At 45.1% G+C, this 17116-nt stretch overlaps 1 protein-coding gene across 2 annotated transcripts in view; it reads left to right on the plus strand.

Moving 5' to 3' along the window:
• The window catches only part of RABEP1 (rabaptin, RAB GTPase binding effector protein 1), a 123273-nt gene that overhangs the window by 73887 nt on the left and 32270 nt on the right, over window positions 1-17116 (plus strand). For both annotated transcript variants that reach the window (XM_073615019.1, XM_073615020.1), the window contains exons 10-11: window positions 2630-2734; window positions 14820-14936. In XM_073615019.1, the coding sequence (XP_073471120.1) occupies window positions 2630-2734; window positions 14820-14936 (222 nt within the window). The remainder of the gene's footprint in view (window positions 1-2629; window positions 2735-14819; window positions 14937-17116) is intronic.

Below are 17116 nucleotides of genomic sequence, written 5' to 3' on the forward strand. Positions count from 1 at the left end.
TGCCTGGCTCCGAAAAGTTACTACCTGCTGTAAAACTATGATCGCTGATTAAAGCTTTGGACCCGTTCTGGAGATCCATGGTGTGCTGGTGACATTCTTTTGCTCCTCACCTTCTGGGGCTGGTGCAGATAGGAGAAGGGTGCCAGTAGTTTGGGAAGCGAGGAATGTGGTAAATATTACTGCGCTTAAAACCTAACCCAAATGATCAATAGACCTTTAATATGTAAAAGTTATTTTTAGAGGCTTGCCTGGGGGTGAGCTTTAACTACATTATTTTTTTTTTAATCAAATAGTTTTTATTCAGAGGTTTGTACATTTTACAAAACACGTACAGATAAACTAAACGAAAAAGAAAATACCATAAAATGGACATCGGCATCATAATCCTGAGGAATTATTATTGCCTACAAAACTTGTTATAAAGGGTCGGTTCACACTGAGGCAGCACGACTTACAGCGCGACTGCCTCAGGCGACCCAGGACACGACTCAGCGGCGACTTGCAAAACGACTTCTGTATAGAAGTCAATGCAAGTCGCCCCCAAAGTCGTACAGGAACCTTTTTCTAAGTCGGAGCGACTTGCGTCGCTCCGATTAGAACGGTTCCATTGCAGAGAACAGGACGCTTGTCGCCTGACAAGTCGTCCCAGTGTGAAACGAGGCATAGAGTAATAAATAAAAAGCAGCCGCTACAAAGACATTGAATGGCTATTTCTCCACGCAGATCTCCCTGCATTATGCAGCGTGCTGCACCTTGCAAAATTGTAACATAAGATACAGCCAAAAACATTGGCATACCTATTACATGATATACCACAAATTTAGTATCATACGATGCCCCTGTTCCTACGCCTATCAACATTGTGCCCGCCTACAATTTTGCACATACCTATCATCCTGTGTACCATCAAAAGTGTGTTAAGTAACCAGACTTGACTGGTGATGCTAGAATAATAGCATAAAACAGATACATTTTGATACATTTTAACATTGAAAAATCCGTAGAGATACTAATGTCAGGGCAGCTAAGCCAGGGGTTTGCAACCATGGGTCCCACAACTGTGAGGTGTACCTCTCTGTTGGTTAAGATGACATTCTTTGAGGAGCGTGCAATAAACTTGTGATTGCCACTCTTCCACTGTAGGAGGGAGAGGGGACAGCCATTTAGATGCAATGCACTTACGAGCCAGAAATAGCAGTCTGGAAAGAGGGGTTCTAACAGTATTTGGAAAAACTTCCTCTTCCAAAAACCCCAGTACACATGTCAAAGGATCATTAATCAAATTATCTTGAAATGCCCTATTGAAAGTATCAATGATTCGGTGCCAGTAACGAATCACCTTGGCGCAACGCCAAAGCTGACGTAAAAGATCAGCTGAAGTGCTGTGACAACGTTGGCAATCGGAATCATCCCTTTGATTCCATCTATGAAACTGTATGGGCGTTCTATACGATCTATGGAGTACAAACAGCTGGGACAACCTCTGGGAAACCAATTGAACCTGCTCCAATATTGCCTGCCCCGTCTCATCATCTATTTCCCCAATATCACCTTCCCATCCTATCCTACCTGGTATACGAATGTTATCCTGAGATTTGTCCAGCAGCATCCTGTACAGGGAGGAAATAAGACCCTTCTTGTCCACTGCATTGGCCAAGGAATCAATGAGGGGAGTTGAATTCAATCCCATATTGGTTATTTTTGCCTGTTGTAGATGAAGATATTAAAAAAAATCTGCGAGAGGAAGTATCAAATTCCCCCTGCAGGTCTTGCAAGGATCTAAGATGGTGCTGTGCAAATAACTGGTGGAGAAATCGTACCCCTTTTATAGTATATGGTCAAACCCAGAAAGTTTGCTTAATTCCGTGAACCGAACCCTCATACATATTGGGAGAATATGAGGAAACGCCAGAATAACCCATGATTTTTTTTTATGGTTTCCCACACTTTATTCATCAACTTTAGAGCGGGGTATTTAGATGGGTCACTAAGCCCTCCAGCCTCCAACTGAGCCAAGAGGTGATATTTTGCCTCTCGGGAGAGTATGATGGCCTGATTTGAGTCATGCAGGTTCTGAACGTCCCACCCTGCTAGGTATGGCAACTGCGCAGCAAGGAAGTATAAATTTGTATGAGGAATTGCTAGGCCCCCACCATCTTTTGGTAGTTGCAAATTCTGGGGTTCTTACCCTTCCATATAAAAATGCGAAAAAGAGCATCAATCCTTTTAAACCAGCCATTAGTGATCCACACAGGGGAGCTGTGTAGAATGTATAGTAATTGTGGAGCCCATATCATTTTGATGAGATTCGTTTGGCCCACCACTGATAAAGGTAATTTGGACCAGGCCTTACTCTTCAGTTGAAACCTGTTAAAAAGGGGTTGTAGGTTGTATTTTAGATAATCTCCTACCTGTGGTTGAACCCAAACTCCAAGATATTTAAACAAAGCCACCAATTTTATTTGTTGTGCACAGTGAGGCAACAATAATTGTTGGGAGTCAATTCGGAACTACATTATTTTAATTAAAAATGATTGCTCTTTTGCTGAGGATTATGTGTATTGCTTTTCATCGTGCTCTCAATTTACTTAAGATTCCATGGAGAACAGTCTTATGTTGTGTTTTGCAGGTGCACACAGCTGGTAATAAGCTAGGACGACGTTGTGATATGTGTTCAAATTATGAAAAACAGTTGCAGGGTATTCAAACACAGGAGGCAGAAACAAGAGATCAGGTGAGTCCTTAACCTATACATTTCTGTAGTAAAGCTTTGTCTGATCTTTGTGAAGAATCACTCACTCAGTGCTTGCGTAACATATCCAGTAAATGGGCCAATCCATTCAAAAAAGAACATTGGTGATTCTTTCTCACTCACTAAACGACACAGGAATTCGGAGACTAGTTGGTTATATGGATGCTTATAAGAGGATTGGACACCGAGTTAGTGTAACCCCAACTGTACTCAGCTGGCCTCAGTTTTTAAAAAAAATTTCCCTGCTCTGCTGAGAAAAGTCTAACCTTTTTGCTATCTTCCCTGTTGTTGTTTTTTTTTTTTTTTATTTGTTTTTTCAACCAAGATAGGGTTTATAGCGCCACCTCCAGGAGTACAAAACAAAGCACCCCCTAGGGACAGCCCCTGTTAGTGACCACACTCCTCATCTGCTATAAGTGTAACCCTGAGTTTCTAAAACTATAGGATGATGTTGCCTCTGAGGAGACGAAGGCTGCTGCCATTACACCTCAGACATAGAGATCATCTCTTTTATTGACACGGTTCAAACCACTTTAAAACTAGAGACTCAGTCTGCAGCTTTTACCAGTACAGTTACTGGTCATGGTTCCTTTAAAAGCCCGAAGACCATCAAGACCCTTCCATTCCACTGACTGTTCCCAGCTTTTGTTGATCCTGACAAAGCTGTTCACAACTCTCAAACACCTGGCGGTCATGTATCTGTTTGAAGAATCCTGCTGTAAGAAGTAGGCTATTCCTGCAGTAAATCTGGCAATATTGCAAAGCATTGACAATTTCCATAGAGGATTTGCCTGTGTTTTAAGGATCCCATTGATAAACGATTAAAGACTCTTTCCAAGGCCTTATTTTTTTCTGGCAGGCTCAGGTCTGCATTCTGCCTTGGCAGTGATGCTAGTCTGTCAATCCTTGGTAAACTGGACTAAGGCCATGAGTAGTGATCCAGTCTGTTTTCAAGCTGATCCCTCGTGGAGCATTTTAAGCCTGTGCGTGGAGCCCTAAGCTACTGGGTACACAGGCTGCTGGTTGCCCCCCCATCTTATGTATTGGTGAACATGCTGAAGACTCTCGGCTAAAGTGTCCTGCAGAGCAGGCATGCTTTATTAAAGCAGGTGCTGTGCATGCCTTTCAAAGGGTCAAAGTCTCTTCAGAGCTGCCTTGAACATCCTCATCTGCTTCAGCAGAAGAAGGCTAAAGCTTAAGAATAAAAGGTCCACCCCTCCTCCGAGTCCAAGAAGAGTTCCTTTCAATACTCCCAGGTCTCAAAAGCCAACCACCCAGCTAAACTGCAAACCTTGGGCTTTCAAGTCCCCCTAACCTTCAGATGAATCCAATTCAGCATAAAAGGGCACCACCGCTTTCCAAAGTGGAGAGCCATCTGTTAACCTTTCCTACCATGTGCATTGTTTACTTTCCAGGCATTGACAATTGGCAGGCAGACTTCCTTAGCTGGTAGCATCTGGTCTTGGGAAAGTGTTTTCCTAACCTTGAGGGATTTCAGGACCTGTATCATACATGGGTGAAGCCAGATGTGGTCTTCTGGTCTCCAGCTTTAACTACATACTGGACTGGTTTTCAGATGCAGAAATTCATTAATGGATGCTCTGGTAACTCTGTGGGACTGGTATGGCCTGATCTATGCCTTTTTATCTTCTCAAATTTGTTCTCTGTCTACTGTGCAGGATTAAGATTGGGGCATTCCAGTGAACCTCATAGCTGGACTGGCCCATGCAGATATGGTACTACAACCCAATTGGACTGCTAATAGATTCACCTTGCGCTTTACCAGATTGTCTCATTTTCTGTCTCGTGGTCCAGTCTACCATTCTGCTTCACAGTCACTAGCTATAAAGACATGTCTGTTGAAGCCCAGGTCTTAAAGAGACAGGGGCATCTCTGAATGGGTGTTGAGAAAAACCCCCCTTTTTTTTTCCTACGTTGGATCGGCATTTCACCTCAACCAGGACATTGTTCTTCTAGCCCTCTGGCTCCAGTTTATCTGAAGATTTCCTCTTTATTGTTTAGATGTAGTTTGAGCTGTGCTTGTCTACCTCACAGCAACTGCAGGCATTAGAAATACTGACTCTCTCCTTGTCATCCCTACTCTATTATATCTGTGAGTACTTCTTGGTCTTTTCAGCATCAAGCAACTGTTTCCCAAATTTGCAAGCCTGCCACCTGGTCTACTGTTCACTTTTTCTCTAAAGTTCTACACACAGATCAAAATGCAACCGGATCAGCAGGGACTAGCTGAATTTTGATCTATGTGTAGCCCTTCCTGTTAGAGCAGGACTGTTAGAAAACTGTTTTCGATCTGCAGCCAGTCAGCCTCAGCGCTGAAGAGAGCAGGGTGTCCCTACTGTCAGAATACAATGTCCCAGCAGGGGAGAGGAATCCTGCATCCACATCGCTTGTGTTGATGGAGGAATCTGTTAGTTATTATTTGTTTTCAGCCCGCTGACTGAACAAATATAAAATGTAACCTGTGTACCCAGCTTAACTTCATGTAGATGTTAAGGCCTCATCTCATGCCAGTTTTGGGTGTAGGGTCCTTTGTCCTCTGTTAACTGCAGACAACCCCCAATTTCTATTTTGTGTGGACCTGTTAGTGTTTTGATGCTTTTTTCCACCCCTCAGTTGCACTGCTTTTGGATGTCCCTGAGTTTTTGTGTCCCTTTAAAAGAGAAGTATGGGATTTTTTTATCCCATAATCATACTTACCTAGGTGGATGCAGCATCGGACCCCCCCACCTCTTCACTGAGAACCCGAGCCACCGAACGTCGTTGATGGCTTGGTTCTCTCACCTCCCTGAGCGGAGAGCTGCTGCCTATCAGTCAGCAGCTCTCCTGCTCTGTTCCTCCACGCTCACTGAAGTGCTGAGCTGTGGAAGGGCGGGGATCAGCCGTCTCAGCGGCTCGCTGAGAGGCTGTGACTGCCATCATTCCAGGCACCTGGTGGATAAAGACTTCCCAAGTCGGGATAACGCTGTGCCTGGACTGATCTTGGTGACGTCAGCAGAGAGGGGAATTCAGACTGCTCTCTGCTGAAAATGGGTCACAGGAGTGCAAAACAAATTGCCCTCCTATGACCCATAGGAGAAGCCCAGCTGAATGAGCTCAGGCTGGACTTCTCCTTTTAATGAATGAGAGAGAAAATCTGATTTTTGTACTTACCCTAAAATCTATTTGTTGGAGTTTGAGTGACACATGTCCCACACCTCCAGTGTTTATAATCATTCTCATGGTTCTGCTTTTCCACCAAACTGAGCCATGCTTGGGAGTGGGAGGAGTCCTACCAAGCCAGTCATTTTTATTTTGCTTCCCAGTGTCCAGTCATCCTGTAGACCACAGTATAATGCAACAGTCTGAATGCCTGTTTCCCTAAATAAACGTAAATAAAAAGAATTTTACAGTAACTGGGAAAATCCTATTTTTATGAATGCGTGCGTCTTACTGTGCAGGTTGAATTCTAACGCTCCTCTGGAATGCCAGTGTCAACTAAGTGAATTTGCAAGCTACAGCAATATGTAGGCTGATTGAGGGGGGCTATACTTTTAAACAATATTTAATTAAAAGACCACTGTAGTTAAGAAATGTGTTCTGTATTCTTTACATCAATAATAAATTGAAGCTACCATGCTTGTTTTTTTAACAGTAACAAGTTGGATTGTTATGGTAATGATTTAAGAGCTTCAATCGAGCTCAAGGTTATCTGCTGCTGTCTCTAATTTGAAAAGTGTGGATATGCATGCATATAAAAGTAAACACTCTGAGACACGCTCAGAATTGCCAACTCATTACACTTCTGATTTATTCAAGGCGGTGTTAATGTTTTATACACACAAATACGTCATTGCTATGTTAGTCTAATAGGTACATCTCATTGGTTAAGATAGAAAAGAAGATGGATAATTTTCATAACGAGGTTTGGTTCTCTTTGGTCTTATCTTCAGTTCCGCGTTCTTTTGATGTGTGGGAGGTAGGGGGTACACGCCATCTTGAGAAAATATAGGAACAGAGCAAATCTGTATACTTATATAATGAGTAAGGAGAAAAATATGTATACACATAAGAAAATAGACATTTTCAGATTACTATTATTATTATTTACATCACATTCCTTCACAATCCCCCCTAAAATGACTATTTTCTCTTTTCTGTCCCTAATACTAAAGGTCCTACTTTTTGGCCTGGCCCTTCTCCTCAGCAACTCTTTTAGGCTGTATATAGAATTGGGCAGCAACTGTTCACTTCCCTCCTCGATACAGCTGGAGAGGTGCAGTCAGGCGCTATCTATCCCTATAATCCTATAGGATTGTGAGATTATGGACAGGGAGTGACTGTAGGGGAGTGAAGGGTTTGTCATCTTCCATCATAAGGAGGTCCTCTTCTTCTTGGTGGAGAAATGTAGGTGTGCTATTGTCTACAGCCTTGCTCATTAACTTTTTTACAAAAGGTAGAATACAGCATATAATCAGGGCTAAAAGATCCAGGATTATTAATACCGTTACCCGTATCTGGGCGAACACCTTCTGCCACCCACTCATCCAGCTAAAATATTGATCCCATGGGTCTGTGATACCTGAGTTCTTCTTCAACTCTAGTGACAGATCTTCTAATTTCTTTATAGCTAAAGTAACCTTACCATTTGGGCCAATATTATCAGGAATGTATGTACAACAGGTTCCCGTTTTTTCCTATGATTTTACAAAACACCTCCTTTCCCAGATAACACCATGTCTAAGGCCATCCGGTCCTGGAATGTCATGTAGGAAGTGGGGGCTAACTGATCAGAAATTCCCTGGAGGGCATCTTTAGAGTAATTTACAAATCTCTGTTGGTTATAATATGTGTAGTGTCAGGTCACCTAGAGGCTGGGTGACAGATGCACACCGTTGGGATCAGGAGTGTACTGCAAGGTAGTGGACCCTACGGGTGACTGCTGCGGATTGTACCTTGGGAGGTTCAGGAAGCAGGTCTACTGGACCACTGACACAGATCCCACTGGGAGCTAGAGCATAGATTCCCCAGGGCGCGGAGTCTAAGAGCCAGCAGGTGTTCACCAGAGCCTCTAGTGGTGAGGATGGACTGCGCTGCAGTCTGGCTCCAGGTCGCGGCCCCCAGGGTCTCACAGCTCACGCTCACACTACAGGAGAAGAGGAAGGAGGCAGCAGACTGGAACAACAAGGAAAGTAAGGTACAAGCCAAGGTCGGTAACCGGAATCAGATGTAGGAAACACAGCAAGTACACACAGAGGCTAACACACAATGGTTGATCAGCACTGCTGGCTTGCATTGCACAGGTTAATATAGGGTTCCCTGATAGGGCCTGGGGTGGGGCCATGCTTAGAGGAGAGGTTACAAAAGCAGTCTGGTGAGGGTCAGCTGGTCTCTAGAGATGAACACATGGAGACAGGTATGCTGATCGACAAACTCTATTGCATAACCATGACATGTAGTTAATCCAATCTACATTCTTGCTGACAGTTGTTATGGGGATCAAAGACTCAAAACCAGCTTTTACCAGATCCCTGGCTTTAAACTCATCAGGGACCCCCCTTGTAACCCCTATGACATGTATGTATACATGAGGATCAAAGCTTCCGGAGAGAGCTGCTCGCTTCCTCCTCTGACTGTGTGCTGGGTCAGTGTATGTATCAGGGGTATCTTTGGTTAGGATATGGGGGCTTTCTATTTTCATCTTTTTTGTCTAATGCACTCTGTGGTCGCCCAGTCTGGCCCTGGGTTCCAACCCACTGGCCCCCACAGAAACCACAACTCTGTCCCCAGTAACTGTCTGTGTGGCAAACATATATGTCCTTACCGTCAGGGATCTCACTGTACCAATGGCATCACCATGAAGGGTCAAACGGACAAGGTACTATGTCACAGTAATCTAAGGTAAAGGTGGTCACATGTGTACCTGAAGAGTTACACCAAAACGTAATTATGTTATCATTTTTGTGATGGCCACCTCCTGGCCCCTCCCCCCTAGATCAAACAGAAAAAGGATATGCAGCACCCGAAAACACGCTCTCCTGCAGTGATAAGCGTGCATTCAGGTGTTCTTCCTGGCCAACTTGACTGAGGTGGCTGTGGTCAGCAAAACTTGGAATGGACCATCATAACTTGGCTCAAGGATCTCCAGACAGTAGTTGGTGTGTTCCTGTATCTAATTCAGGATCTGGAATGGAAGAAAACACCTGGACATGCATTCAGGTTAATTCTCGTGATAATGTGGTTACATAATTAGTCAACACATCAGACTGTAACTGTTGTGGAAAGTAACAACCAAGTCTGGGAGCTGAACCAAACAGAATTTCATAAGGGGATAGGGCATGATTCCCCTGGGGGTGTGTCTGACACTGAACAGGGCAATGGGCTAACTGTCTGGCCAACTCAAGTTAGTTAGTCTCTTGGGCCATCTTTAACATCCTGTTTTTAGTGTCCCATTCATCCTTTCTACCTTCCCGCTACTTTGAGGGTGGTATGGGATGTGTAGTGCCAACTGAACCCCCAGTGCTGCCCAAATCTCTTTTGTAAGGGTTGTTGTTAGGGCTGGTCCCTGATCTCTCAATATTACCTCTGGGACCCCAAATCTACATACTATCTCACTCAGTAATTTCTTAGCTGTGGTCCTGGCAGTCATGACCACTTCCACTAGGGCGTATTCGAATCTGCCACTTCTTGGCACTTGAGAATGATCAATTTGCATCCTCTGGAATGGGGTATAGGGGTTTTGCCAGGTGCTTCTTCTGTGCTTCTTCTGTGCAGCCTGGGTTACATTTGGTGCAGATAATGTATGATCTGCAGAAGCTGTCGGTCAGTGGAGTAACTCTTGGTGCAACACTTGTTGATAAGAGAGTTCATAAAAGTCTTTGTCAAGTGGGCAGCTCCATGTGCCCATTGCACCACGGTTGGGTACATACTCCTGGGTAGACAAGGCTTCTTGTTGCACTCGAATAGTCCATTTCTGAGAGTTGCTCCTCTCCATTTCCAGCTTTCCTTCTTATCCGCACTTGTTGTTTCCTGTAGTTCTTTTAGATAAACTCTGTCCACTGGGAAAGTCTGTAAGGTAAGCACGGGGTGGTCTTCTTCTACCACCCTGCTGTCCACTTCCCGTGGACCACCAGCTGTCTGTTTGGCAGCTGAATTGACTAGATGATTGCCTTAAGCTTCCTTTGAGTTCAGTTTGTCGTGTGCTTTTACTCATAATAGTCACTTGGGTTGTGAGAAGTAAGGCATCAATCAAGTTTTCACAGGTGTTCCTGCAGCCATCAGGAATCCTCTGTCCTAGATAACACCATTATCATGGGCAATGCTGAAAGCATATCTTGAGTCCATATGAATGTTGGCTCTTTTTCCCTCTGCCCATTTACATGCTGTAGTAAGTATACAGCTCTGCCTCCTGTGTAGACATCACCGGTGGTAAGGCTTCAACTTGTAGAACAGTGTTTTCAGTGGTGACCGCGTGTCCTGTGCGGTCACGGGGGTGACAAGTCAAGACTCTACTCCTCCTCCTCCTTTCCCCCCTCGAGAAGTGGAAGAAGGGTGGTAGGGTTCAGTGTTTGACAACTTAATAGAGTAATGCTGTCCAGTAGGAGGGAACACAGGAGTCTCAAGTGTCTGGTAGTGGACAAGTGTTTCGGCTGGATCTTGGTTGAATATGGCAACAACGTCATGGGGAACAAGCAGAACGAGGCAGTGTCCGAGGACCAAGTTCAAAGTTTTGTCAAGCAAGGCTTGTGTAGCAAATCCAGCTCGCAGACACAATAGGCCTCCTCTTGCTACCGCATCCAGCCGACAGGAATAATATCCTATGGGGCGTAGGCTGATGCCGTGTGATTGGGTGAGTACACCTGCAGCATGTCCCAGACGTTCGGATACAAAGAGCCTGAGCGTTTTGTCGTAGGCTGGGAGCCCTAGCGCCGGGGGTGGCGCACTCAAGGGTTTCAAACTTTAGATATTTCTTCAGGAGACATCTGGAAGGGTCTGATTGCAGAGCATCAGTAGGAAGGCTTCTGGAATCCATGCTCTGCACTAGGAAATTAGTCCAAGGAAAATGACAGGTGTTGAGCACCACTGCAATTTGGGCTTTGAGGCTCTGCAGCCCTGGTTGGCAAGATAGCACAACAGGCTTTCTGAGGTGACTTCAACAGGGGCTAAGTCCGCTGCACAAAGGAGAAGGTCATCAACATGTTGGAAGAGAATCACTTCCGGGTGTTCCTCTTGCTATGTGTCAAGGATGATAGCCATAGCTTTTGCAAACTGGCTTGGAAAGTTCTGTGCTCCTTGCGGCACAACTGTTTAGGTATGTTGCCGTTTCTTTCCGTGGATGAATGCAAAAAGGTACCAGCAGGAGGGGTGAGGGTGGACACTGAAGAAAACGTTTGTAAGGTCCACCTCTGTGAGGTATTTTGCAGTCAAAGGCATCCACAGTAGGTACCTGGTTCTCTTTTTGGGGTTATTGTGGTTTCCGGGGCAATGAAGCGCCCTCTTTTAGCTTGACTGAAACTGGTGGCACCTTTAAGTGACCGTTGTCTTCCGGTCCTGTGGACCATAGGCACGCAGGGATTCTGTCAAGTACTTCCTGCAGTATTGAACTTGAAGTTTTTTCTTCATTAAGTGTCATCAGGAGAGGCTGAGAACACAAAGCAGATGAGTCTTCTAAAGATAGGGGAGTATGTAACTTCACCCCCCCTTCAGGCGTGTCCTGATTGAGGCCTGTAGTCTGGACAACACATCAGCTCCTAGTAGATTCAAGGGACATGTAGAGGACACCACAAATCTGGCAAGCAAATCAGGAAGTGGACTGGAGCGGGGCACCCCATCCATTCCTACGCAGGAAACATCAATAGTGGAAAGGAAAGAATTATCAGGCAGGTCCACAGCCCTCAACACGCTTCTGGCTGTATCCGTAGAAAGGTGGTAGGTTTTCCTTGTATGGGTAACGTGACTTTTGCTAAGGGTCCCCCAGTTCCACTTGAGGACACTGCCATAAGGGGTGACACGGGTTTGCCCATTTCCTAGTGAGAGTTGGGGCGTGGTGGTTCATGTCCCCGTTGCCCTGCATAGGGTTCCCTGCCTCGTCTGGGACATCTTGGGGCTCTGCATTCTTTCTTTATGTGGCCCCGTTTCCCACAGTTGTAACAGGTGATCCTTTCCCTGGTATTGGGCAGTGGTGGTGGACGAGTGTAGGTGGGATCTTCGTCATGGGTTACCATGAGGGGCGTTGGTTTTTTACCTTTTTGATTTTCTATACCTCTGGCCACCAACAATAAATCAGACATTTTCATTGAATGGTATTCAGGGCGGGCCACCATCAGGCCTTTTCTGATATCCTCTCTGAGCCCTGAAACAAAAGCAGTTGATAACATGTGTGTGTGTGCCTTTATGAGTCTAGCATGATACTTCTTCACAGACTCCCCTTTATCTTGGGTAATATCTTGGATTGTGGTCTTCTGATCCGTCAACTTCTCCTTTGCCCAGTCGTGGAGTTGTGCACAGAACTCCACGCCTGAGGTGTAGGAAGTGGCACTTGTCAGGCAGGCATCATTGAAGGCCATCTGCATGACTGGCCAAAAGACATATCCTGCTTTGATTTGGCATAGGCTGATCAAGTCTCTCCAGGCAGCTGAGTAAGTTTCTTGTATCTGCACTATCCTGTGGTAGAAGGGAATTGGCTGCTTCTCTGGGTCAGGCAGACTTGTCACTAAGGCCGCTGCTTGTGATAGAGTAAAAGCGACATACATCACTGGTGCCCCTTCTGGTAACCGAGACTGTTGTTGGGGCAAGGGCTGGCAAGGGGCACTGTTCTTTACGGTTGCCAGCATGTGTTTGAGATCCTCTCGGAACTGAGAGTCTGGAGCCGGATTGGGGGTTAAATCAGTGGGTGGCCTTGCTGCCTGCTGTCGGGCTTCCCACTCAGATGCTTCTTCATCATTAACATATCCGGCTTGGGAATGTGATGCTCCCGTATTGGGGAAGACAGGTGTGTGGTATGAACCATCTTGGTTTAAAACAGGGAGGGCTAAGTACAGGCTGTTTAAGCTTACTGGGTGTACCAAGATGGCCGCCGGCAGGAAGTGCACTGGACTGGGTAGAAAGTGAAGGCATGGGTGCACTAAGATGGCCGCCGGGCTGAGTTGTCACAGTAGGTTGTGCTTGGGTGGTGAGAAAGGAGTGGTTGTTAGACGGAGGGCAGTGCTGTCCCTCCCCTCCTTTGTTTCAAGTTCCAACATATCATCAGCTCTGTGATACACATACATAATACAATCGCCATCTTTCTTAACTTCCTTTATCCAATTTTCTTTATCACACAGGATTTTTCTCCCTGTCTCTTCAGCAACATAACTTTCGCCACTTCTTTCAACTTTGTTAACTATTTCAACATCTTCTTTGCAATATCACTTTCTGTTTCTCGGCTAACGGCTTGAGAGGGGAATACATACAACCAAGGAGTTAATATTTTTCTCAGCGTTCTTATCAACAAATTCCTTTCTCCGGTTTAGAGTTGTTCTGACCCATCTCCCCCTCCTCTCTCAGGGCCTCCTAAGACGTAACCAAGGTCTCTAACTCTGTTTTTTTTTTTTTTTTTTTTGTTCGTCTGCCGCAGTCTCGGCTGACGGTTTGAAGGGGGAATGAGGACAACTAATGGTTTGATAACCCTCCTCCCTGGCTCTCTGTTCTATCACTTCGAGGGGCTGCCCAAACCCCCCTGTCACCGGGTAATGTACGTTTAATCTCAGTACAAGCACGTCAGGGGTAGTAGGGAGCAACGGCTTGTGACCCAACAGATCCTTCGGGTAGCCTCCTTCTCTGACTTTCACCAGTCCCCCCCCCTCTCATGTATAACAAACAATAAACCACAAATACAATCACGACAGGACATTACACCTGCCACTCTTCGAACTGCAAAATTTCAGCAGGCTAAAATAACCACAAGGGCAGACCACCTTGCAAAATAAACACGTTTATAGACGTTTTGCTACAAGGGAAACAATCTCATCTCAGAGGCCGAAAGCTCATCTGGAGATGAGACTACCCATTCTCACATGTAGCACTCCAGGCTGCAAAGCCAGCAGCTGAAATTCCCCTCAAAGGTTCGTCGAACCTAGAGTAACCCGTCCATAACGTTTGCCACACGGGAAACAATCTCATGCCAGAGGCCGAAAGCTCATCTGGCGATGAGACTACCCATTCACACATGTAGCACCCTTAGACTGCTGAGTTTCGCAGCCCAAAGAATGGCAGACAGTGAACAAAAAATACAGTCAGCAGAAACCCATCAGCAGGTTCGTTAAAACAACCTCAGGCGAGGAAATACCTGCCTCTAAGACAGTCTCAGCATACCGACAGAATCCAGCCGTCAACCGAAAGATAAGAGAGTCGTACAATGGTAAGAATATAAATCAACTCACCGGTACTGTTAGGGCTGCGCAAACCCCACTCTCATTAATCAGTTAACGCCCGAATGCTTGTCGCGGTATAACTTCGACTGTAGCCTGAGGTCCCGGGTTTCGGCACCATCTGTTATGGTAATGATTTAAGAGCTTCAATCGAGCTCAAGGTTATCTGCTGCTGTCTCTAATTTGAAAAGTGTGGATATGCATGCATATAAAAGTAAACACTCTGAGACACGCTCAGAATTGCCAACTCATTACACTTCTGATTTATTCAAGGCGGTGTTAATGTTTTATACACACAAATACGTCATTGCTATGTTAGTCTAATAGGTACATCTCATTGGTTAAGATAGAAAAGAAGATGGATAATTTTCATAACGAGGTTTGGTTCTCTTTGGTCTTATCTTCAGTTCCGCGTTCTTTTGATGTGTGGGAGGTAGGGGGTACACGCCATCTTGAGAAAATATAGGAACAGAGCAAATCTGTATACTTATATAATGAGTAAGGAGAAAAATATGTATACACATAAGAAAATAGACATTTTCAGATTACTATTATTATTATTTACATCACATTCCTTTACAGGATGTTGGCTGTTATGGTACCTGAAAAGTGTTACTGACTAGTTTTGTAAAAATCTTTTATAGTAATGGTCTTGTTCACAGGTTAAAAAACTGCAAGTAATGCTGAGACAAGCAAATGACCAATCTGAGAAAAGCTTAAAAGAAAAGCAGGAACTGGAGGATTATTTAAAGCAAAATTCTGAAGAAACTGCTAAACAGGTATGAATTTATATATTTTGCCAAAGCCATCTATTGCTCCACGCTGACAGATTACACCCATCGCTAGTAGTATCTATAGTAGTTCATTTACTTTTGAGTGGGAGTGTTATCTCAAAAATTTGAGCTAGTGGTGTGTTTATGTATTTATTTGCCTTGTCTCATGCTTCTCTCTACCAATTAGTTTTCTTATTAAAATTATTTACCTAAAATAACTTGTTGGATAATTAAGTAGTATGGACTCTTGCACAGTACTAGTTAAGAATATAATCTACAGAATTATGGGAGCTCCATCCTACAAATGGGAAGTATATAGCAGCTCAGCAATGAGAATTGCCAAATTTGATTCTTAATTTTGGATATACAGCTGTACATTACTGGAAACTGAAGCACAACACTTGCATTGTTCAGGGAATGTTGATGCTTACTGATGCTCTTCACATTAATGACAGCCTGATACGTTCTTAGAAATGTATTGGGTATCACGTGCTTTATCAGTGGTATTGGGTGAGCAACAGAAATGTGTTTCTGTTCACTTATGTTTCACTTGTATGTCTTAACCCTTAAAATAATCTGCAAAGCATTTAGAGCCTTAACAGCCTGCTTGAATTGTACAACTAAGGCTAGGCTCGGCAAATCCCAGGTGCCAGGTCGCCGTTGCAACTAGAAATTGTGCCCTGAGGCCTGGGTTTTTGTCAGTGACGGGTGCCTCTGCTACAGGGCGGGCTGTGGGGTCTTGGTCGGGAAAGTGAAGGCGCTTCGCGGGCCTCGTAGGTCCTCCAGACACAGAGCACTGTCTGGTAACGTGATTAGCGCCGGTAGTGGGGATGGAGCAGGAAGAGAGCGGCGCAGCAGCCGCTGACATGGCGAGAAGTTCCTCCTCCCTTCTCCACACTCTGTTGGCAGAGCAGCGCTGTGGTGTGTGAAACTGTATGGAGAGAGAGAGGAGCTGTCAAAATTGAGGTTGGATGTTGGGGGTGGGCGGGACCCAGCTATCCAACAGCAGCCAATGGGATGGGATCTGGGCGGGCCACTACGTGTATGTGGCCCCACCTCTTTCTTAAACAGCCCAATCATTGGCTGGATAGCTGCTGGGATCCCGCCCACCCCGGGTCCTGCCCACCTCCGACATCACGCTGAATTTGTCTGCTCCTCTCTCTCTTTCTCTCTCTCTATACAGTTTCACACACAGCGGCGCTGCAGAGAGCATTCAGTTTCACACAGTTACACTATCGGCTGTGAAACCTGCCAGTGCCAATTAGTGCCACCTGCCAATGCCAATTGATGCCACCTGCCAATGCCAATTAGTGTCATCTGTGAGTGCCAACCATTGCCACCTGCCAGTGCCAACCAGTGCCACTTGTCAATGCTGCCCGTTAGTGCCACCTGTCAGTGCCCATTAGTGCCACCTGTCAGTGGCATCTCAGTGCTGCCTATTGGTGCCTATCAGTGCCACCTTTCAGTGCCCATCAATTCCAACCTCAATGCCGCCTCATCAGTGCAGCCCATTAGTGCCACCTCATCAGTGCCCATTAGTGCAGCCTACCAGAGCACATCTGTGAAGGAGAAAAAAAACTTATTTGCAAAATCTTATAACAAACAAAACAAAAGTAGATTTTTTTCATTTTTTTTTAAATATTGTTCTTTTTTCGCTTGGCATCAGGCATGGGCAATTCTTATTGCCCAATGCCCCAGACATGCAGTTCTGGGCGCTGGGCAGAGGATTTAAAAATCTGGCCCCTAACTTTTTTCAGCTGGCTCCTAGATTCTAAGCAAATTTGTCAAGCCCTGAACTAAGGACATTGTGGGTCCAGCCACGTTCTGCACATTTTTTACTTGTAGTTGGTGTGTTGTATAAAGTAGGAAAAAAAAAACGACTTTGATTAATGTTGGTAAATATGCTTGCTTTATTCTTGAAGGTTTAATGAATCTAATTGAAAGCAAAATTGTCATGAAGTTAAAGTTATCTTTTAATTCCTGATCGTCGCCACACCAGTCCCAATGCTACTAGACCAATGTCATCCAGCAACCGTGTTACTTATCACTGCCACAGCAATCTCCATGTCACCAAACCAGTGTAAGTTATCAACAGTGTTCCTGATTGCTTCCACACCAGTGACAATGTCGCTAGACCAGTGCAGCCAGCAACAATGTTCCCGATCTTGCTAGCCATACCAGAGTCC

The sequence above is a fragment of the Aquarana catesbeiana genome, linkage group LG02 (assembly GCF_042186555.1).
Source record: "Aquarana catesbeiana isolate 2022-GZ linkage group LG02, ASM4218655v1, whole genome shotgun sequence".
In the NCBI taxonomy this organism is placed as follows: domain Eukaryota; kingdom Metazoa; phylum Chordata; class Amphibia; order Anura; family Ranidae; genus Aquarana; species Aquarana catesbeiana.